Source organism: Tupaia chinensis, unplaced genomic scaffold, assembly GCF_000334495.1.
Source record: "Tupaia chinensis unplaced genomic scaffold, TupChi_1.0 Scaffold000287_1, whole genome shotgun sequence".
Lineage (NCBI taxonomy): Eukaryota > Metazoa > Chordata > Mammalia > Scandentia > Tupaiidae > Tupaia > Tupaia belangeri.
Window position 1 is genome coordinate 790,739 of NW_006159771.1, and position 16,637 is coordinate 807,375.

At 47.7% G+C, this 16,637-nt stretch overlaps 2 protein-coding genes across 4 annotated transcripts in view; one reads left to right on the forward strand and one right to left on the reverse strand.

Annotated features, from left to right (window-relative positions):
- CDC45 (cell division cycle 45) overlaps positions 1-15,869 on the reverse strand; it is a 36,434-nt gene extending 20,565 nt beyond the window's left edge. Inside the window, exons 1-7 of the mRNA XM_014588561.2 lie at positions 15,773-15,869; positions 15,575-15,634; positions 14,053-14,145; positions 11,672-11,809; positions 10,094-10,237; positions 8,766-8,821; positions 2,102-2,150 (exon numbers count right to left, since the gene is read on the reverse strand). Of these exons, the coding sequence (XP_014444047.1) occupies positions 2,102-2,150; positions 8,766-8,821; positions 10,094-10,237; positions 11,672-11,809; positions 14,053-14,145; positions 15,575-15,634; positions 15,773-15,823 (591 nt within the window). The 5' untranslated portion in view covers positions 15,824-15,869. The remainder of the gene's footprint in view (positions 1-2,101; positions 2,151-8,765; positions 8,822-10,093; positions 10,238-11,671; positions 11,810-14,052; positions 14,146-15,574; positions 15,635-15,772) is intronic.
- Positions 15,870-16,490: 621 nt separating this feature from the next.
- UFD1 (ubiquitin recognition factor in ER associated degradation 1) overlaps positions 16,491-16,637 on the forward strand; it is a 38,068-nt gene continuing 37,921 nt past the window's right edge. For all 3 annotated transcript variants that reach the window (XM_006150403.3, XM_014588570.2, XM_027772612.1), the window contains exon 1: positions 16,491-16,620. In XM_006150403.3, coding sequence (XP_006150465.1) covers positions 16,618-16,620 — 3 coding nt within the window. In that variant the 5' untranslated portion in view covers positions 16,491-16,617. The remainder of the gene's footprint in view (positions 16,621-16,637) is intronic.

The following is a 16,637-nucleotide window of genomic DNA, read 5'->3' on the forward strand; positions in this document are numbered from 1 at the left end:
TGTAGTAATTTGGAAAGGTATTGAATTCATTTTTCCCTTCTAGGATCCATAAGCAAACCAGGAGGAAAATATTAAGTTGGCAGAGCTCAATTTTAAACCAGGCCATATTCTAAAATTCTTGTAAGTACTGTACCTGGTTTTGACCTTAAAATTCCATTTTCCCATACTCAGGAAGCTCTTTCTTTCCTTTTTTTTTTTTTTTTAAAAAATAATTATTTATTTAATTTTATCTATTCGTTCATTTATTTTTTTTTCATTTGACCAAAGAGAGACATACCTAGAGAGAGAAGGAAAGTAAGAAAGCAAGCCAACAGGCCCAGGACTCCAACTGTGGCCAGCCATGTGGGAGTCCAGCGCCTTGGCCACCACACCAGCTGCCGGCCCTAGGAGCTTTCTAACAGGGCTCTCCATAGACAGAAGCATTTGGCTCTCTGTGAGTGGTGGGTGTGAGTTTGGTAGGAGACTGTGAGGGAGATCAGAGTTGGACCCTATGTTCCTCTCAGCCGAGATCTGCTGGGCTTCCTCCTTCAGGGAGAGGATTTCCAGTGAACTGCCTATGCACCTAAAGAAAAGGGAGATCTGGGACCAGCAGTTGGCGTAATGGCTATGTCGCTGGCCTCCCACGTAGTCGACCACAGTTCGAGTCCCGGACCCGGTAGCTTAAACTCACGCTGGGCACGTGTGTGTGCATGCCCAAGATCCTGAGAGGGGAATGGAGGAGAAGGGACTGCAGTGTGGCCATCCCCTCTGGGGGGTGATTTCTCACTTTCTGTCTCTCTCCGTCTCTCTGGCGAGAGTATGCGCCCTAAAGCAAAAACCTCTCCAAAAAAAAAAAGGGATATCTTTTCAGAGTAGGTATCAATACCCTCCCTGCCCACTGCTGAGAATGTTCCGTTTGCCAGGACTGAGCAGAGAGAGGACAAAAGATGATCCATCAAAGAACAATGGAACCCTACGATAAAAGGGACCTTGGAAATACGCTGCTCAGAGCTCAAGGTCCTATGGTCATATTAAAAAACTAAATGCAGGGGCCAGCTGATGGTGTAAAGGTTACATCACTAGCACTAGACTCCCACAGAGCTGACCGCAGTTCGAATCCCGGACCAGGTGGCTTAAAATTCATGCCATGTACATACATTGCCGAAAATCTGGAGAGGAGGAGGGATTGCAGCATGGCCAGCCCCCCTTGGGGATGATTTCTTGCCTTCTGTCTCTCTGTCTCTATGGCAAGCGCACATGCCCTAAAACAAAATATCTCTCTTAAAAAAAGAAGAAAAAACTAAATACAGAGACAAGCAGATGGTGTAATGGTTATGTTGCTGGACTCCCATGCAGTCAACCACAGTTCAAGTCCCAGATCCAACAGCTTAAAACTCACATCGGGCACGTGTATGTGCATGTCCAAAGTCCCGAGAGGATACTGGAGGAGAAGGGATGACAGCATGGTCATCCCCCCCGGGATGTGTGTGATTTCTCTCTTTCTGTCTGTCTCTGTCTCTCCGGCAAGCACACACGTCCTATAGCAAAAATCTCTATTCAAAAAAATAAAAAACTAAACATAGAATGTTTTATTGGAAACTTCTCTTCTTTTTTGTTTTTATATTTTTAGATATTTGATACAGGGCATTTGTGTTTGCCGGAAAGACAAAGAGAGAGGGAACCTGAGAAATCAGTCCCGGGGAGGGATGGCCATACCACACTCTCTTCTCCTTCATTCTCTTCTCAGGATTTTTGGACACGCATGTATACATGCCCATCGAGTTTTTCTTTTTTCTTGGAGAGGTTTTTGCTATAGGGCGCATGTGCTCGCCAGAAAGACAGAGAGAGACAGAGAGACAGAAAGGGAGAAATCACCGCCCAGGGGGGATGGCCATGCCGCAATCCCTTCTCTCCCATTCTCCTCTCGGGATCTTGGGCATGCACACACACGCGCCTGGTGTGAGTTTAAGCCACTGGGTCCGGGACTCGAACTGCAGTTGGCTACATGGGAGTCCAGCGACATAGCCATGATGCTAACTGCGGGTCCCTCCCTCACGTTTTAGGACAGCGATCTCTAGAATCAGAACGTGATGGCGACTCCCACAGAACTTTGCATACTTACCGACGTCCCGTAATACTCATACTGCTCGTAGTCAAAAAGGATGTCTCTTCTGTAACGACAGAAAACGCAGCTCTGTGACACGAAGCAGTACTACGGAGGCCCAACATGTGGGAAAATGCTAAATCCTGACAGTATTCAAAGAAAATCGGATTCGATCATAGGACCATTGTTTTCACTCGCTGCCTCCTGAGGAAACATACACGCGCAATGCCGAGAAGGCAGTGAAATCGGCATAAACCACAAGGGCAATCATGATGCAAAATGGCATTGCCCCGGGTCAGCAGGTGGCGTAATGGTTAAGGCACTGAACTCCCACATGGCTGACCATGGTTCAAGTCCTGGACCTGGAAGCTTGCTTTCTCACTTTCTCTCTCTCTCCATCTTTCTCTGATGAATTAAAGCAATAATAATAAAATAAATGGATAATAATAATAAAATTCATTAAGTAGTTTTACAATCACATTTCTAGGAAATTATGCCCAAACAACAACTTAAAGGAACAAGCATGCCAAAATTCTTGCTGAGCAAAAGTTATCCTTGCAGCCTTATTTGCCAGAGCACGACATTGGCAGTCATCTGGAATATAAAAGAAGGGAGAGCGCCAACTTCTAATAAGTTCCATGCAGCTCATGGGTTTCTTGCCTTTTCTTTTTTTCTAATTATTATTTTTCTGATAGGGCACATGCGCTCACCAGAGAGAGACTGAGGACAGAGGAAGAGGGAAACTGAGAAATCACCCCAGGGGGATGGCCACGCTGCAATCTCTTCTCTTCCATTCTCCTCTCGGGATTTTGGGCACACGGGCACATGCGTCCAGCGTGACTTTCAAGCCACTGGCTGGGACTCGAACTGCGAAGTTAGCCATGTGGGGTCTAGCCACCTTAACGTGCATGCCACCTATTGGCCCTGCCTTTTTTTTTTTTTTTTTTGAGGTGTTTTTTTTCTAAGGCATACGCTTGCCGGAAAGACAGAAAGAGACAGAGAGACAGAAAGCGAGAAATCACCCCCCAGAGGGGATGGTCATGCCGCAATCCCTTCTCCTCCACTCTCCTCTCAGGATCTTGGGCATGTGTGTGAGTTTTAAGCCACTGGGTCCGGGACACGAACTGCGGTCGACTACATGGGAATCCAACGACATAGCCATTATGCTAACTGCTGGTCCCTGGCCCTGCCTTTTTCTTTTTTTCTTTAAAGAATTACTTACTTCTGAAATTCTATTTGTTATTATTATTTTTTTATGTTAGACAGAGAGAGAGAGAAAGGGAAAGCGAGAAAACAAGTCACCAGGTCCAGGACTCGAACCGCAGTTGGCCATGTGGGAATCCAGCACCTTTAACCACCACGTCACCTGCCATCCCCACTTTTTCTTTTTTTTAATTGCCAGAGGGCACATGTACCCCTCAGAGAGAGAGAGAAAGAAAGTACCCCACAATGGAGCATTGTCCCACCACAATCCTTGTCCTCCATTTCTCTGTCCCATCAGGATGTGGGGTACATGCACACATGTGCGTAGCGTAGTTTTCATGCAGATTCGATCCATGATCAGCCATGTGGGGTCTGGTTCTCTACACACAGCCCTTACCTGCTGCACTACGCGGCTGGCTCACTTTGTAGTGTAGAAGGCTGGTTGGAGCTATCGAAAATGGGCTTGCGAGCTCGGAGTAATCCCTTTCGGGGGCTAAGACAACTGAAGAGTTTCTGCTCAAACTTTACCCTCCAGACCCCAAGATCCACGAGACTGTATAATCCTCAATTCCCACTGGATCTGCTACACAAAGGGAGAAAAATGGAACTGCAGAGAGATTGCAGATCACCGCCTCCTGCACATCTCTGAATGCTTGGATTTCACTTTAAGAAATTAAGAAGAAACGTAGAATTTATCAGATGACCAGAAACCGCCGCAGAGGCACAAGTATTAAAAACCCAGAAAATATCTATCCCCCAAGGGAAAAGAACAGCTCGTCATGCACAAATGGTACAATGGAACTCATGGAAATGTCAGATGAAGAATATAGAATATTCGTAGCGACAAAGCTAACAGAAATGCAAGAGAGACGATGAACTCCAGAAGATGCAGGAGGAAAGAGACAAGAAGTTCCAGGAGGTGAGGAAGTTCTTGTACAAGTTTTTTTTTTTTTTTTGAGAGGTTTTTCGCTATAGGGCGCATGCGCTTGCCAGAGACAGAGACATAGAGACAGAAAGCAAGAAATCACCCCCCAGGGTGGATGGTCACGCCGCAATCCCTTCTCCTCCATTCTCCTCTCGGGATCTTGGGCACGCACACACACGCGCCCAGCGTGATTTTTAAGCCACCAGGTCCGTGACGCGAACCACAGTTGACTATGTGGGAGTCCAGCAACATAGCCATTACGCTAACTGCTGGTTCCCCATTCTTGTACAAGTTTTAAGAGGAAATACATACCATAAAAAAAGAATCAAATGGAACTGGTAGAGGTGAAGGCTATAATATAGGAAATCAAAACCTCTCTTGAAAGTATTAAAAGCAGATTAGATTATGTAGAAGATCGAATCTCAGATGTAGAAGACACTGTCCTAGAAAACTCACCATAAAGATGAAGAAAATAACCCAATGAAATGAAAATAATATACGAGAAATATTAGATACCATTGAACATCCAAACATCCGGATCATCGGTATCCCAGAAAGTGAAGAAACTAATCAGGGCATTGATCACCTAGTCCATGAAATCCTAGAAGAAAAATTCTCCAAACCTAGAGAGGCATTCAAATATCCAGACCCAAGAAATACAAAGGACCTCGCATAGAGCCAACCCAAGGAGATCTTCTCCAAGGCACATTATAGCCAGATTGACTAAAACCACAGACAAGGACAAGATTCTAAAACTGGCAAGAGAGAAACATCAAGTTACTTACAAAGGATATCCCATTAGGCTAATAGTGGCCCTCTCATTGGAAACAATGCAAGCAAGAAAAGAATGGGAAAATACATGCAAAGCGTTGAATGAAAATTTCAACCAAGAATTCTATATCTGGCAAGATTATCCTTTTTATGGGAAGCAAAGACAAAAACATTCTCATAAACCAAACCTGAAAGAATTTACCAACATCAGTCCAGCTCTCCAAAAAGTTCTAAAGGGAATACTATACCAGGAAAACTAAAGACAGACACATAGAACTAGGAATCCAAAAACAACCAAGAAAATGGCCAACGTAATGGTAGGGACAAGTCCAGAATAGAATGTTAACCTTCAGAATGTAAATGGAAAGATTGGACCACGACAGAAGAGAGATTAATTATATGAGGCTGAACTGGTAATTCTATTACCAGTAGAATAAATAGAACTTATGATTTTTGACTAAAACATTACCGATTTTCTCCTATGCTTTGTTTTCCAGATTTAAGGTTTCTTTGTCTTCTTTTTGAGCTGTTGATAGTTCATCTATCTACTATTTGAGTAGAATCCTAACCTTTTTCCTGGCTTTAACTCTTAAGCAAATTTCTCTTAACATTTTGTGATTTTAATTTATTAAAGCTAAAACTACTTTTCTTGAATTTAACAAACACGTTAAAAAATACCCATTTAATGACCACAGTAAGCTATATAGCCTCAGCTAGGTGCTACTTTACAGTATGTTCATTCTACTCACTGAGTTTTATGCGTGAAGTCAGACATGTGTTGACAAATAGACAAATATGAATATATCAGCTGAACTTGCTATTGAGAGTATTTAATTAAGATTTTTGTTTGTTTGTTTTTTTGGAGAGGTTTTTGCGATAGGGCACATGCACTCGCCAAAAAGACAGAGAGAGACAGAGAGAAAGAAAGCGAGAAATCACCCCCTGGGGGGATGGCCACACCATAATCCTTTCTTCTCCATTCTCCTCTCGGGATCTTAGGCATGCACGCCTGGTGTGAGCTTAAGCCACCGGGTCCAGGACTCAAACCGTGGTCGACTATATGGGAGTCCAGCGACATACCCATTACGCTAACTGCTGGTCCCTAATTAAGATTTTTTTGTACATCAGTAAAATGTAGGGGGAAGAAAGAGGCATCGAAAGCAACTGTAGATACCACAGACAGTATGGGAGGAGGGTGGGAAATGGCAGAGGGTGAGAAGTAGGGAATCAAAAGGAAAAAAAATGCAAAATATATAAGAAAGAAGAAAGGCAGAATTATTTGCTCATGATAACATGGATAGTAATATTATCGATTAAGCCAATATATAGTGTATTCTGGATGGGAAATCTCATTTCGTGCGCTATGTTGATGTACAGTGAATGAATGCAAAATAAATCAAAATCAAAAGAACTATCCGAAATGGTGATTTTATATAACAAATGCAAAAGTAGATGCAGATTATGATTCTGTAAAATAAACACAAGTATGGAGGAGAAATCGAAACCCAGAATCTCTTTGAATTAGCTAGCAAGATTCTGGATTATTTTCACTTTTCCTTACATTTCTTGGAGTGGTTTTAGGTTAGCCTTATAGAACAGCCAGCCTGAGTTCATATCTTCAGCTGAACAGCAGAGAATGTCAGCTGGCCCACCCAGCAAGACTTTCAAGGACAACTCTGGCAAAGGAATTCCCCTGGGACCCACCTCTAGGGCAGTGAAGCATGCTCAACTCAAGCTAGCCTTTCAAATACTTGCATTTTTTTTTTTAAAAAAATTATGCATTTAATTGTATGTATTATTGTTATTATTTTTAATTTGCTATAGGGCATGAACACTCACCAGAGACACAGAGAGAGAGAGAGAGAGAGAGAGAAAGTGAGAAAGTCACCAGCCAGGTCTGGGATTGAACCGTAGTCAGCTATGTGGGAGTCCAGTGCCTCAACCACCACGCCATCTGCTGGCCCCCAAATACTTTATTTCAAAGCATTTTTTTGTGATTGCCAGAGGGCACAAGCACTCACCAGAGAGAGAGATAGAGAGCGAAAGAGAGAGCGAGAGAGAGGGAAAGAAAGCAAACCCATGGGGTGTGGTCATTCTGTAGTCCCTTCTCCTCCATTTCTCCCCCTATCACATGTCAGACACTGGGCACACACACACATACATGCACATATCTGTGGTGGTTTTTTTTAGAGGTTTTTGCTATAGGGCGCGTACGCTCGCCAGACAGACAGAGAGAGACATAGAGACAGAAAGCAAGAAATTACCCCCCAGAGGGGATGGCCACGCCGCAATCCCTTCTTTTTCATTCTCCTCTCGGGATCTTGGGCATGCATGGACACGCGCCAGGCGTGAGTTTTAAGCCACCGGGTCCGGGACACGAACCGCGGTTGACTACATGGGAGTCCAGCGACATAGCCACCCATTCCACTCCCTGCTGATCCCCCCGGTGGTTTTTTTAAAGCCACTGGGGCTGGGATTAAAACAGCTGGCCATGTGGGAAGTGACTTTCTTAATCATTAAGCTACAAGGCCAACCCATTTTCATTTTTTCCCCTAAAGAATTATTTATTGTATTTTATTTATTATTCTTATTAATTTCCTATAGTCACCAGGGAGAGAGGGAGGGAAAGTGAGAAAACAAGCTGCCGGGTCTGGGATTCAAACCACAGTCAGCCATGCGTGAGTCCAGAGCACCAGCTGTTGTCTCCCCCTGCCTTTTTTTTTAACATCTACAATAGGAAGAGGAATTAGAGATGGTTCAATTTCATTTTCAAACTTTTGTTTTTGTCACAGGGTATGTGCACTTGCCAGAGAGAGACAGAGACGATGAGAAGGAAAATGGGCCATCACCCCCACCAGAGGGGATGGCCATGCCACAATCCCTTCTCCACTGTCCTCTCGGGATTTGGGGCATGCATGCACACGTTGTCAGGTATGATCTTCACGTCTCGGGTCTAAGACGTGAACTGTGGTCAGCCATGTGAGAATCCTGCACCTTAACCACCACGCCACCTGTAGGCCCCCTTTTTCATACGTCTTTCCTACGAAAAATATTGGGTCATCGGGAAAGTCATGACGAATTTTTGCATAGAAAAATGCGTCTGGACTTTGCCAGCGACCTAATTACACAATTGGAACCTACTTCATTAATCAAGAGCTTGTAAATAGCAGTATCAACATCTGGAAAAGTGGATGGCAAACCAAAGAACCAGAGGCCACTGTCCCTAACTGAGGACAAGTGCCTGGGCAACTCTGGGCCTGTCCTGCTCTCAAGGAACCCGAGGCAATGCAGAGGGTGGCCCAGAGCTCTCCTCCAGTCCAACGGCCACGCGCTCACTCCTGGAGCCAATGGCCAGCGGTTCTAAAACACATGAGTTATCGCGACCAGCAGTTGGTGTAATGGCTATGTCACTGGACTCCCACGTAGTCGACCGTGGTTCAAGTCCCACACCCGGTGGCTTAAACTCATGCCGGGCACATGTGTGTGCCCAAGATCCCGAGAAGAAAATGGAAGAGAAGGGACTGCGGTGTGGCCATCCCTGCTTGGGGGGTGATTTCTAGCTCTCTGTCTTTCTGGCAAATGCACGTGCCCTATAGCAAAAAACTCTCCAAAAAAAAAAAAAACTAATTAAAAGCATGAGTTATTCTAGAATGGGGAAAAAATGCATCTAGACCAGGAAAAAAACAAAAACAAAAACAAACAAAAAAAAAAAAAACAGAGTTCGCTGGCACCACAAGAGCAGGCAAAGCAGACTCCTTCCACCAGAAGCTGCCGCAGACTCACCTCCGGGCCTCCCATTCTCTCCGCTGTCGCCTCCTCATGGTCCGCTCCACTATCTCCTGGTATGGGGACAAAGAAAGCAAAGGTGGAAAGATCACGCCAGGAAGTTATGCCCACAGCCTAAGAAGGTCCCGATTCGGCAGACGCTAGTGGGCTCGGACCTCGGAGACAGAGTGTGGGTTATCCCTGTGCCCAGACCGCAGCCTGCTCCAGAGAAGGGAGGAGCGAAGGTAGGGACAGCCGGACACCTTCTGACCCGCCCTCCACACTGCAGACACCGTGCACGGAGGGGTGGGGACTTGCTGAGCGCCTGCTCCAGCTGGACTTCATGTCTGTGCACCTGCCTGTCCATCGCCCCAGCACATGGGATCCGGGAGAAGCCCACACCCACCTGGTACCAGCTTCCGCATGGGGAGGGACGGGAGCTCACTGCCTCTCCCATTCTCCTGGCAACTGCTGACTCTGCAGGCACGACCCGCATGAATCCGCACAAGAAGGCATGGGCTAGTATGGTGGTTCTAAAAATCCACTATCTGGGGACCAGCAGTTGGCGTAATGGCTATGTTGCTGGATTCCCATGTAGTCGACCATGGTTCTAGTCCTGGACCCGGTGGCTTAAACTCACACCGGGCGCGTGTGCGTGCGTGCCCACAATCCCAAGGGGAGAACGGAGGACAAGAGATTGCAGTCTGGCCATCCCCCCGAGGGGTGATTTCTCGCTTTCTGACTCTCTGTTTCTCTCCTTCTGGTGAGTGCATGCGCCCTATAGCGAAAACCTCTCAAAAAAAAAAACTTACTGAATAAAATAGGCACTGCCAGAGAGGGAGAAAGCACCCTGCACACACTGCCCCGGAGGGGTATGGTCACACCACACACACACACACACACACACACACACACACACACCCTTCTCCATTTCTTCATCGTGTCAGGATTCTGGGCATGGAGACACACTTGCTCAGTGTGATTTTTAAGCCACCAGGGCTGGGATTCAAACCACAGTCAGCCATGTGGGATCTGGCTCACTTAGCCCCTCAGTCTATGGGGCCAGCCCGGTTTCTCTGTATGACCTTTTAAAATGTTTACTAACTCCTCATAGAGCTGAGCTGTCCTGATTCATTTCATCGACAGGAGCCTACATCAAGTGAAGGATGTCACTCTCCCAGCAGTCCAATAACCTGGCCAAGACCACACAGCCTGGGGACAGGGGGTACTCATGCCTGCAAACCCCCCCCCCTCAATTCCCACTGTCCCCAAGTACACCAGTGACCGGCAGGCCCAGGACCTCTGGGCACACAGGTTTCCCCAGGATGCCACGAGGCCACACACACCTCTTCTAACCGCATTCGCTTCTCAGATGGCTCTGACCCGTCACTCTCATTTTCTGACTGCTCTTCATCCTCCTCTTCGTCCCTGAAGATGTCGTCGTAGGCGGGAATGTCCAGGTCATCATCTTGTTTAATGAGCAATTTGATCTAGGTTGAAAATGAAAAACAATCGCATCTCTCCTCTCTCTGACAGAAAGCGCTCGGTGTGGGGAACTGTCAGAGAGCACCCCCTTCACCGTTTCTCCCTCTGTTCAGGACTCTGGGCACACACACCTGGCGTGTTTCTCAAGCCACCGGGTCCAGTACTCAAACCACACACTTGGCTACGTGGGATCCAGTCATCCCAACCATGACGACACAGGCAGATTCATACAACTTTTTAAAAAAATTACTGAATGAAGGGACCAGCAGTTAGCGTAAGGCTATGTCACTGGACTCCCATGTAGTTAACCTCGGTTCAAGTCCTGGACCCGGTGGCTTAAAACCCACGCTGGGCGCGTGTGCGTGCGTGCCCAAGATCCCGAGAGGAGAATGGAGGAGAAGGGATTGCGGCGTGGCCATCCCCCCTGGGGGATGATTTCTCGCTTTCTGTCTCTCTGTCTCTCTCTGTCTGTCTGGCGAGCGCACGCGCCCTACAGTGAAAATCTCTCAAAAAAAAAAAAAAAAAAAGAAGAGCTAGGTGTCATGGCTCTGGTCAAAGATGAACAAGACTGGACCTGGCACAGGGGCACACAGGTTTGGGAAGCCAACTTGGAGGCATGGGTTTGGTTCCCCGGTCAACTTAGCACACGAGGTCTATAATACTGCATGTCTACAGTCTTAGCTGATTGGAAGTCTGGGGCTGGGAGACTATGGCAGGGTGAAACTGACACAATGCCCATTCCAACTTATAAAGGGGCATGTGGCGCATCAGCCACGCCACTGGACCCACATGAGAAGGTCCTCTGTTCACATCCTAAGACCTCCACTTATCCACCAAGCATGTACATACAAGCCCATGGTTGGTGGCTGAGGCTGGGGGTGGATTGTGGCATCGAAGACCCTGCTGGGGATGCCTGTCTTTGTGCACGTGTGACTTTCATGGAAGAAATAAATAAACTTAAGAGAAAAACAAGAACCCTATCTCTGCTTCTCTTCCTTTCTCTCTCATAGAGGAAGAAAAGAAAAAGAGGTGGAAAGACCGGGTTGCTCCTGTGATTGGGCTGTTCTAGTCCCACAGGGGAGGTGGACACATGCCTTGCCAAGAATAGGAGGTACAGGGACCAGTGGATGGCCTACTGGTTATGTCACTGGACTCCTACATAAGTCAACCATGGTTTGAGGCCACTGGACGCATGTGTGTGTGCCCAAAATCTCAAGAGGAGAATGGAGGAGAAGGGATTGCGGCGTGGCCATCCCCCCCGGGGGGGCGGTGATTTCTCACTTTCTGTCTCTCTGTCAAGCACACATGCCCTATAGCAAAAATCTCTCTCTCAAAAAAAAAAGAAAAAGAAGATGAGGTACTACTTAAACATGGCATAAAAAGGTCCAGAGAGATTGAGGGTGGAGCACAGCAGAGGTGAGGCCCCGGGGTCTGGGTACCTGGGAGTCGTTGTATACGTTGACGATGTTGATTGGCCTGCGAGAATCGCACACGAAGAACACAGCGTCTTCGCCAGGTTGAAGGATATCCAAAAGGTCCACGTTAGCTCCACAGTTTATGAGAATAAAATACTGGAACTTAAGAAAGAAGGAAGACATTGGCAAGTAATCGCATCGACAAGGCCCCCTTCCCTTCTCCACACCAAGCCTCTGAGTCCTGCTGCCAAGACACGTCAAGCCACTGACATACGGCAGGGCATGGGAGCAAAGGGCTCAAAAGTGGCCATGGCTGAGGCCAGCAGTTAGCGTAATGGCTATGTCGCTGGACTCCCATGTAATCACCCACGGTTCGAGTCCCGGACCCGGTGGCTTAAACTCACGCCGGGCGCGTGTGCGTGCGTGCCCAAGATCCCGAGAGGAAAATGGAGGAGAAGGGATTGCGGCGTGGCCATCCCCCCTGGGGGGTGATTTCTTGCTTTCTATCTCTCTGTCTCTGTCTCTCTGGCGAGCGCACGTGCCCTGTAGCAAAAACCTCTCAAAAGAAAAGTGGCCGTGGCTGAGGTCAGCAGATGGCACTGTAGTTATGTTGCCAGACTCCCACATGGACTACCCCAGTTCAAGTCCCGGACCCAGTGACTCAAAACTCACACTGGGCACATGTGTGTGCGTGTCCAAGAACCCAGGAGGAGACTGGAGGAGAAGGGATTGCGGCATGGCCATCCCCCTGGGGGGATAATTTCTCACTTCCCCTCCCACAGTCTCTGTCTCTGTCTCTCTCTCCCCAGCGAGCACATGCCCCCTATGGCTAAAACCTCTAAAAAGAAAAATGCCCACAACTGACCTGTGCTAAGCGCTTTAGCGTACCCAATACGTTATGTCATTTCCGAGATGACGCTGAGCGGCAGGCCCTGTGGCTCTCCCACTTCACAGAGGAGCACACTGAGGCTCAGCAAGCCCAAGGCTCGTGTGCAGGGTCAAGAAGCTAAGGAGGGGCACACCAAGACTTCCAAATGTATCTGGTCCCTGCGGATTTCAAAGGACGGTGCTGCACCAGCTCTGCCTGCTAACAGCGGGTACGAGTTTAGATCTGTAGCGAGTCTTACACCGCATATGCTCCACGGGCATCTAAATACTAAGTAATTGATTACACAAGGTCGTGGTAACAAGTTCTTTCTTCATAAACACCAAGCTAGGGGCTGGACAGCGACACAGCAGTACTGAAACACTCTGCCAGGCTGACCCGCAAAGGAAGGTTCCAGGTTCATGCCCGAAGACTTCCCTGAATACACGGGTGAGCACATGCCCCATGAGCCCGACTTACTGAAATTGAGAGTAGGTCACAGTGTGAGGACTCTGTGGGGGGTACCCGTCTCTCTATCTCTGTCTCACCCATGGAAAAGATAGGTAAACTTGCTGTCAGGTGGTGGTGTGGTTTTGTTTGTTTGTTTGTTTTTTTGAGAGGCTTTTGCTATAAGGTGCGTGCACTCTCCAGACAGACAGAGAGAGACAGAGAGACAGAAAGCGAGAAATCACCCCCCGGGGGGGTGGCCACGCCGCAATCCCTTCTCTTCCATTCTCCTCTCGGGATCTTGGACACACATGCACACACACCTGACGTGAGTTTATGCACGGCACACACACCTGACGTGAGTTTAAGCTACCGGGTCCGGGACTCGAACCTCAGTGGACCACATGGGAGTCCAGCGACACAGCCATTACACCAACTGTTGGTCCCTGGTAATGTAGTGGTTAAGGGCACTAGACTCCCACATGGTGAACTGCGGTTCAAGTCCCAGACCCGGCAGCTTACTTTCTCACTTTTCCTCACTCTCTTTCTCACTCTGTCTCTCTCTGGTCAAATTAAAATAAATGAATAAATAAATAAATAAAAGTTAAGTGAAATAATTGTTTTCAAATAAATAAATAAATAAACTTTATGGGACCAGCAGTTAGTGTAATGGCTATGTCGCTGGACTCCCATGTAATCGACCACGGTTTGCGTCCCGGACCCGGTGGCTTGAAAGTCGTGCCGGGTGCGTGTGCATGTGGGCCCAAGATCCCGAGAGGAGAATGGAGGAGAAGGGATTGTGGCGTGACCATCCCCCCTGGGGGGGTGATTTCTTGCTTTCTGTCTCTTTGTCTCTCTCTGTCTGTCTGGCGAGCACACATGCCCTATAGCAAAAACTTTCAAAAAAAAAACAATGCTTCTCCAACTTGAGGGTAGATTACTAGAATATATACCACGTCTTTCTTTCCCACTGCCTAAAGTAGTTGATACTTAAATGTACACAATTTGTTGTGAAACTAGAAAGAATACCAACATTAAAACACGACTGAGTAAATAAAAAAAGCCCAGTTATCCTTAAATACGTCATTCATACCTGTTCTCTATGCTCAAGAAATGCAGTTTCAAGTTCCTGCCATCCAGAAACTGGAACCAACGTGTATTGCACATGGTCACACTGGAACAGGGCCTGGAGAGAGAGTGTTCAAAGTCTGCCTTGGAACTAGCATAAGACATAGCGGTTACATCACTGGATTCCAACCTGGCCAACTGCAGTTCGAGTCCCGGACCCAGTGGCCTGAAAATCACACCAGGCACGTGTGCGTGCATGCCCAAGATCCTGGGAGGAGAACGGAGGAGAAGGGGTTGCACATGGCCATCCCACCTGAGGGATGATTTCTCACTTTCCCTCTCATTGTCTCTATTTCTCTCTTTATTTTTTTATTTTTTTTTTTTTTGAGAGGTTTTTGCTATAGGGCACGTGCACTCGCCAGACAGACAGAGAGAGACAGAAAGCAAGAAATCACCCCCAGGGGAGATGGCCACGCCGCAATACCTTTTCCTCCATTCTCCTCTTGGGATCTTGGGCACGCGCACACACACACGCCCGGCGTGACTTTTAAGTCACCGGGTCTGGGACTCGAACCATGGTTGACTACATGGGTGTCCAGCGACATAGCCATTACGTTAACTGTTGGTCCCTCTGTTTCTCTTTTTGACAAGGAAACACAACCTAAGGCAAAAACCTCTCAAAAGAAAAAAAGGTCTGGGCTTATTTAGGATATCCACTATTCACTTTGAAACACAACAGGAAAAAAAAAAAATCTAGATGGGCTGAGAGACAAAAGAAATGCAATAATTTAAGATTAGCAAAATGTCATTGGGGGAGTCGAGTGGTAGGGATGTAAGTTTGCTATACCATTCTGTCAGCTTTGTTGGATTTTTGAAAATCACCAGAGTAAAACATTGGGAGAAAGGGCCAGTGTGGTAGTTAGAGATGCTGGACTTCTACATGGCTGACTACAGTTCAAGTCCCGGACCTGGCAGCTTGTTTTCTTGTTTTCTCATTTTCCCTCTCTCTCTCTCTCTCTCTCTCTCTCTGGTCAAGTTCAATAATAATAAAAAAACAACAATTAAACTTAGGTAAAATCATTCTTTTAAAAAAAAATAAGAAAAAAGTGGGTCTGACTTCAGGTCACCTAAGAAGTCCCTAACTAATAACCAATCAAAGTAAACACTGCAGTGAATTCAAAACAAACTAATCAGGCACGGTGGTGCCCCGACCCATGGCAAACCTCAAACTACTCCTGTCCCCTAATTGGTCAGGGACTTTTGCCAGCACCGCTAATGACAGCACTAGGCCCTCAGAGATTGCTCTCTCTCAGACCCCACGTTTGAACTGTCAAAGTCTCCCAAATGCAACCAGTTTGGTTTTCCACCTTGGTTGTTGCAAAAATACTGCTTTACCTACGCCTCCTCTAAGCCACCCTACACTGTCCATCCAGGGAGGCGACCCCCCAGTCTTCCTCCCCACCTCTTGCCCTGCCCACCTGGCATACACCCCTCGGGCCTGGACCACCCTGCACCCTCGCCTCTCTCCCAGGGCCCACAGGGCTCACCTGAAGTATCTTGCAAGCGCACAGAGCGTCCACGTCCGAGGCCACAAAGAGAAGGACCCTCTGCAAAAGAGCAGCCCAGCTGAGCGCCACGACCCGAACCCCGATCCCTCCTCCTCGCCCTTTAGCCACCCACGGCCACTCCCCCTCATCCTTTCTCCGCTACAAAGCCCTGGCCGGGGTTCTGGACTGGGGGGTCACCTGGTTCTGCACCAGCTCGTAGAACTCCCGGCGGAAATCGGACACGAACATAGCCACTGCAGCCGGACACCTTGCGCTCCGCTGAGATATCAAGGGCCCCAGCGGCGGTCAAGGCGCGGCTCGTCCGATTGGGCCAGGCCATCGACCAATAGCGGCTGAGTTCCCAGCCTTTCCTCTTTTCTGATTGGGCGCCATTGGGGGCGGGGACTAGCGCTTCGCCAGGCTACCCCTGTTGAACTCTGTGTTACCCAGAAACCCGACGCTTGGCGGACATATTTACTTTGGGAAGAGTGGCCTGCTCTCTTGTACTAGACACGTACGGAAAAACATACTTTGATTCTTAATTTAAATTCAGTTATACATCGAATGAAAGGAGCAATGACGTTTTCAATAGGCACTCTGTCCAGGTCGAAGGCAGGTGCGTAGGTCACTTCCGCCCAAATCCTCAATGGCTGAAGCAAAGACCGGAGGAGCGCCTGCATTCTGGGTAATGTAGTCGTTAAGTGGGATGGACTCTACTAACTTCGTCTGGAGGGGAATACCTTCAAAACTTAATTTTAAATAACCTAAAAAGTTATGTCTAGGCGGGAGCGTAAGTCATTCAATTGTATTTTGAATTTTATTCTGCAGGATGTTTAAGTTCTAATGCCTTTTCCAGTTATTTTTTTCCCTTTGCATCCAATGCCTGACCTCGGCATCCCCCCGGGTCTCAGGTCCGGCACTTCCGGTGAGTCTCCTCCGGCCTCCCGGCTTCAGTGTGGCGGCGGCGACAGTCAGGAGAGCAGTCGGTGGGCTCCGCGCTAACGATCCCCGTGAGAAGCGGTGCCGGCGAGGAAGTGTCCATCATGGTCAGGGCGGCCGCACC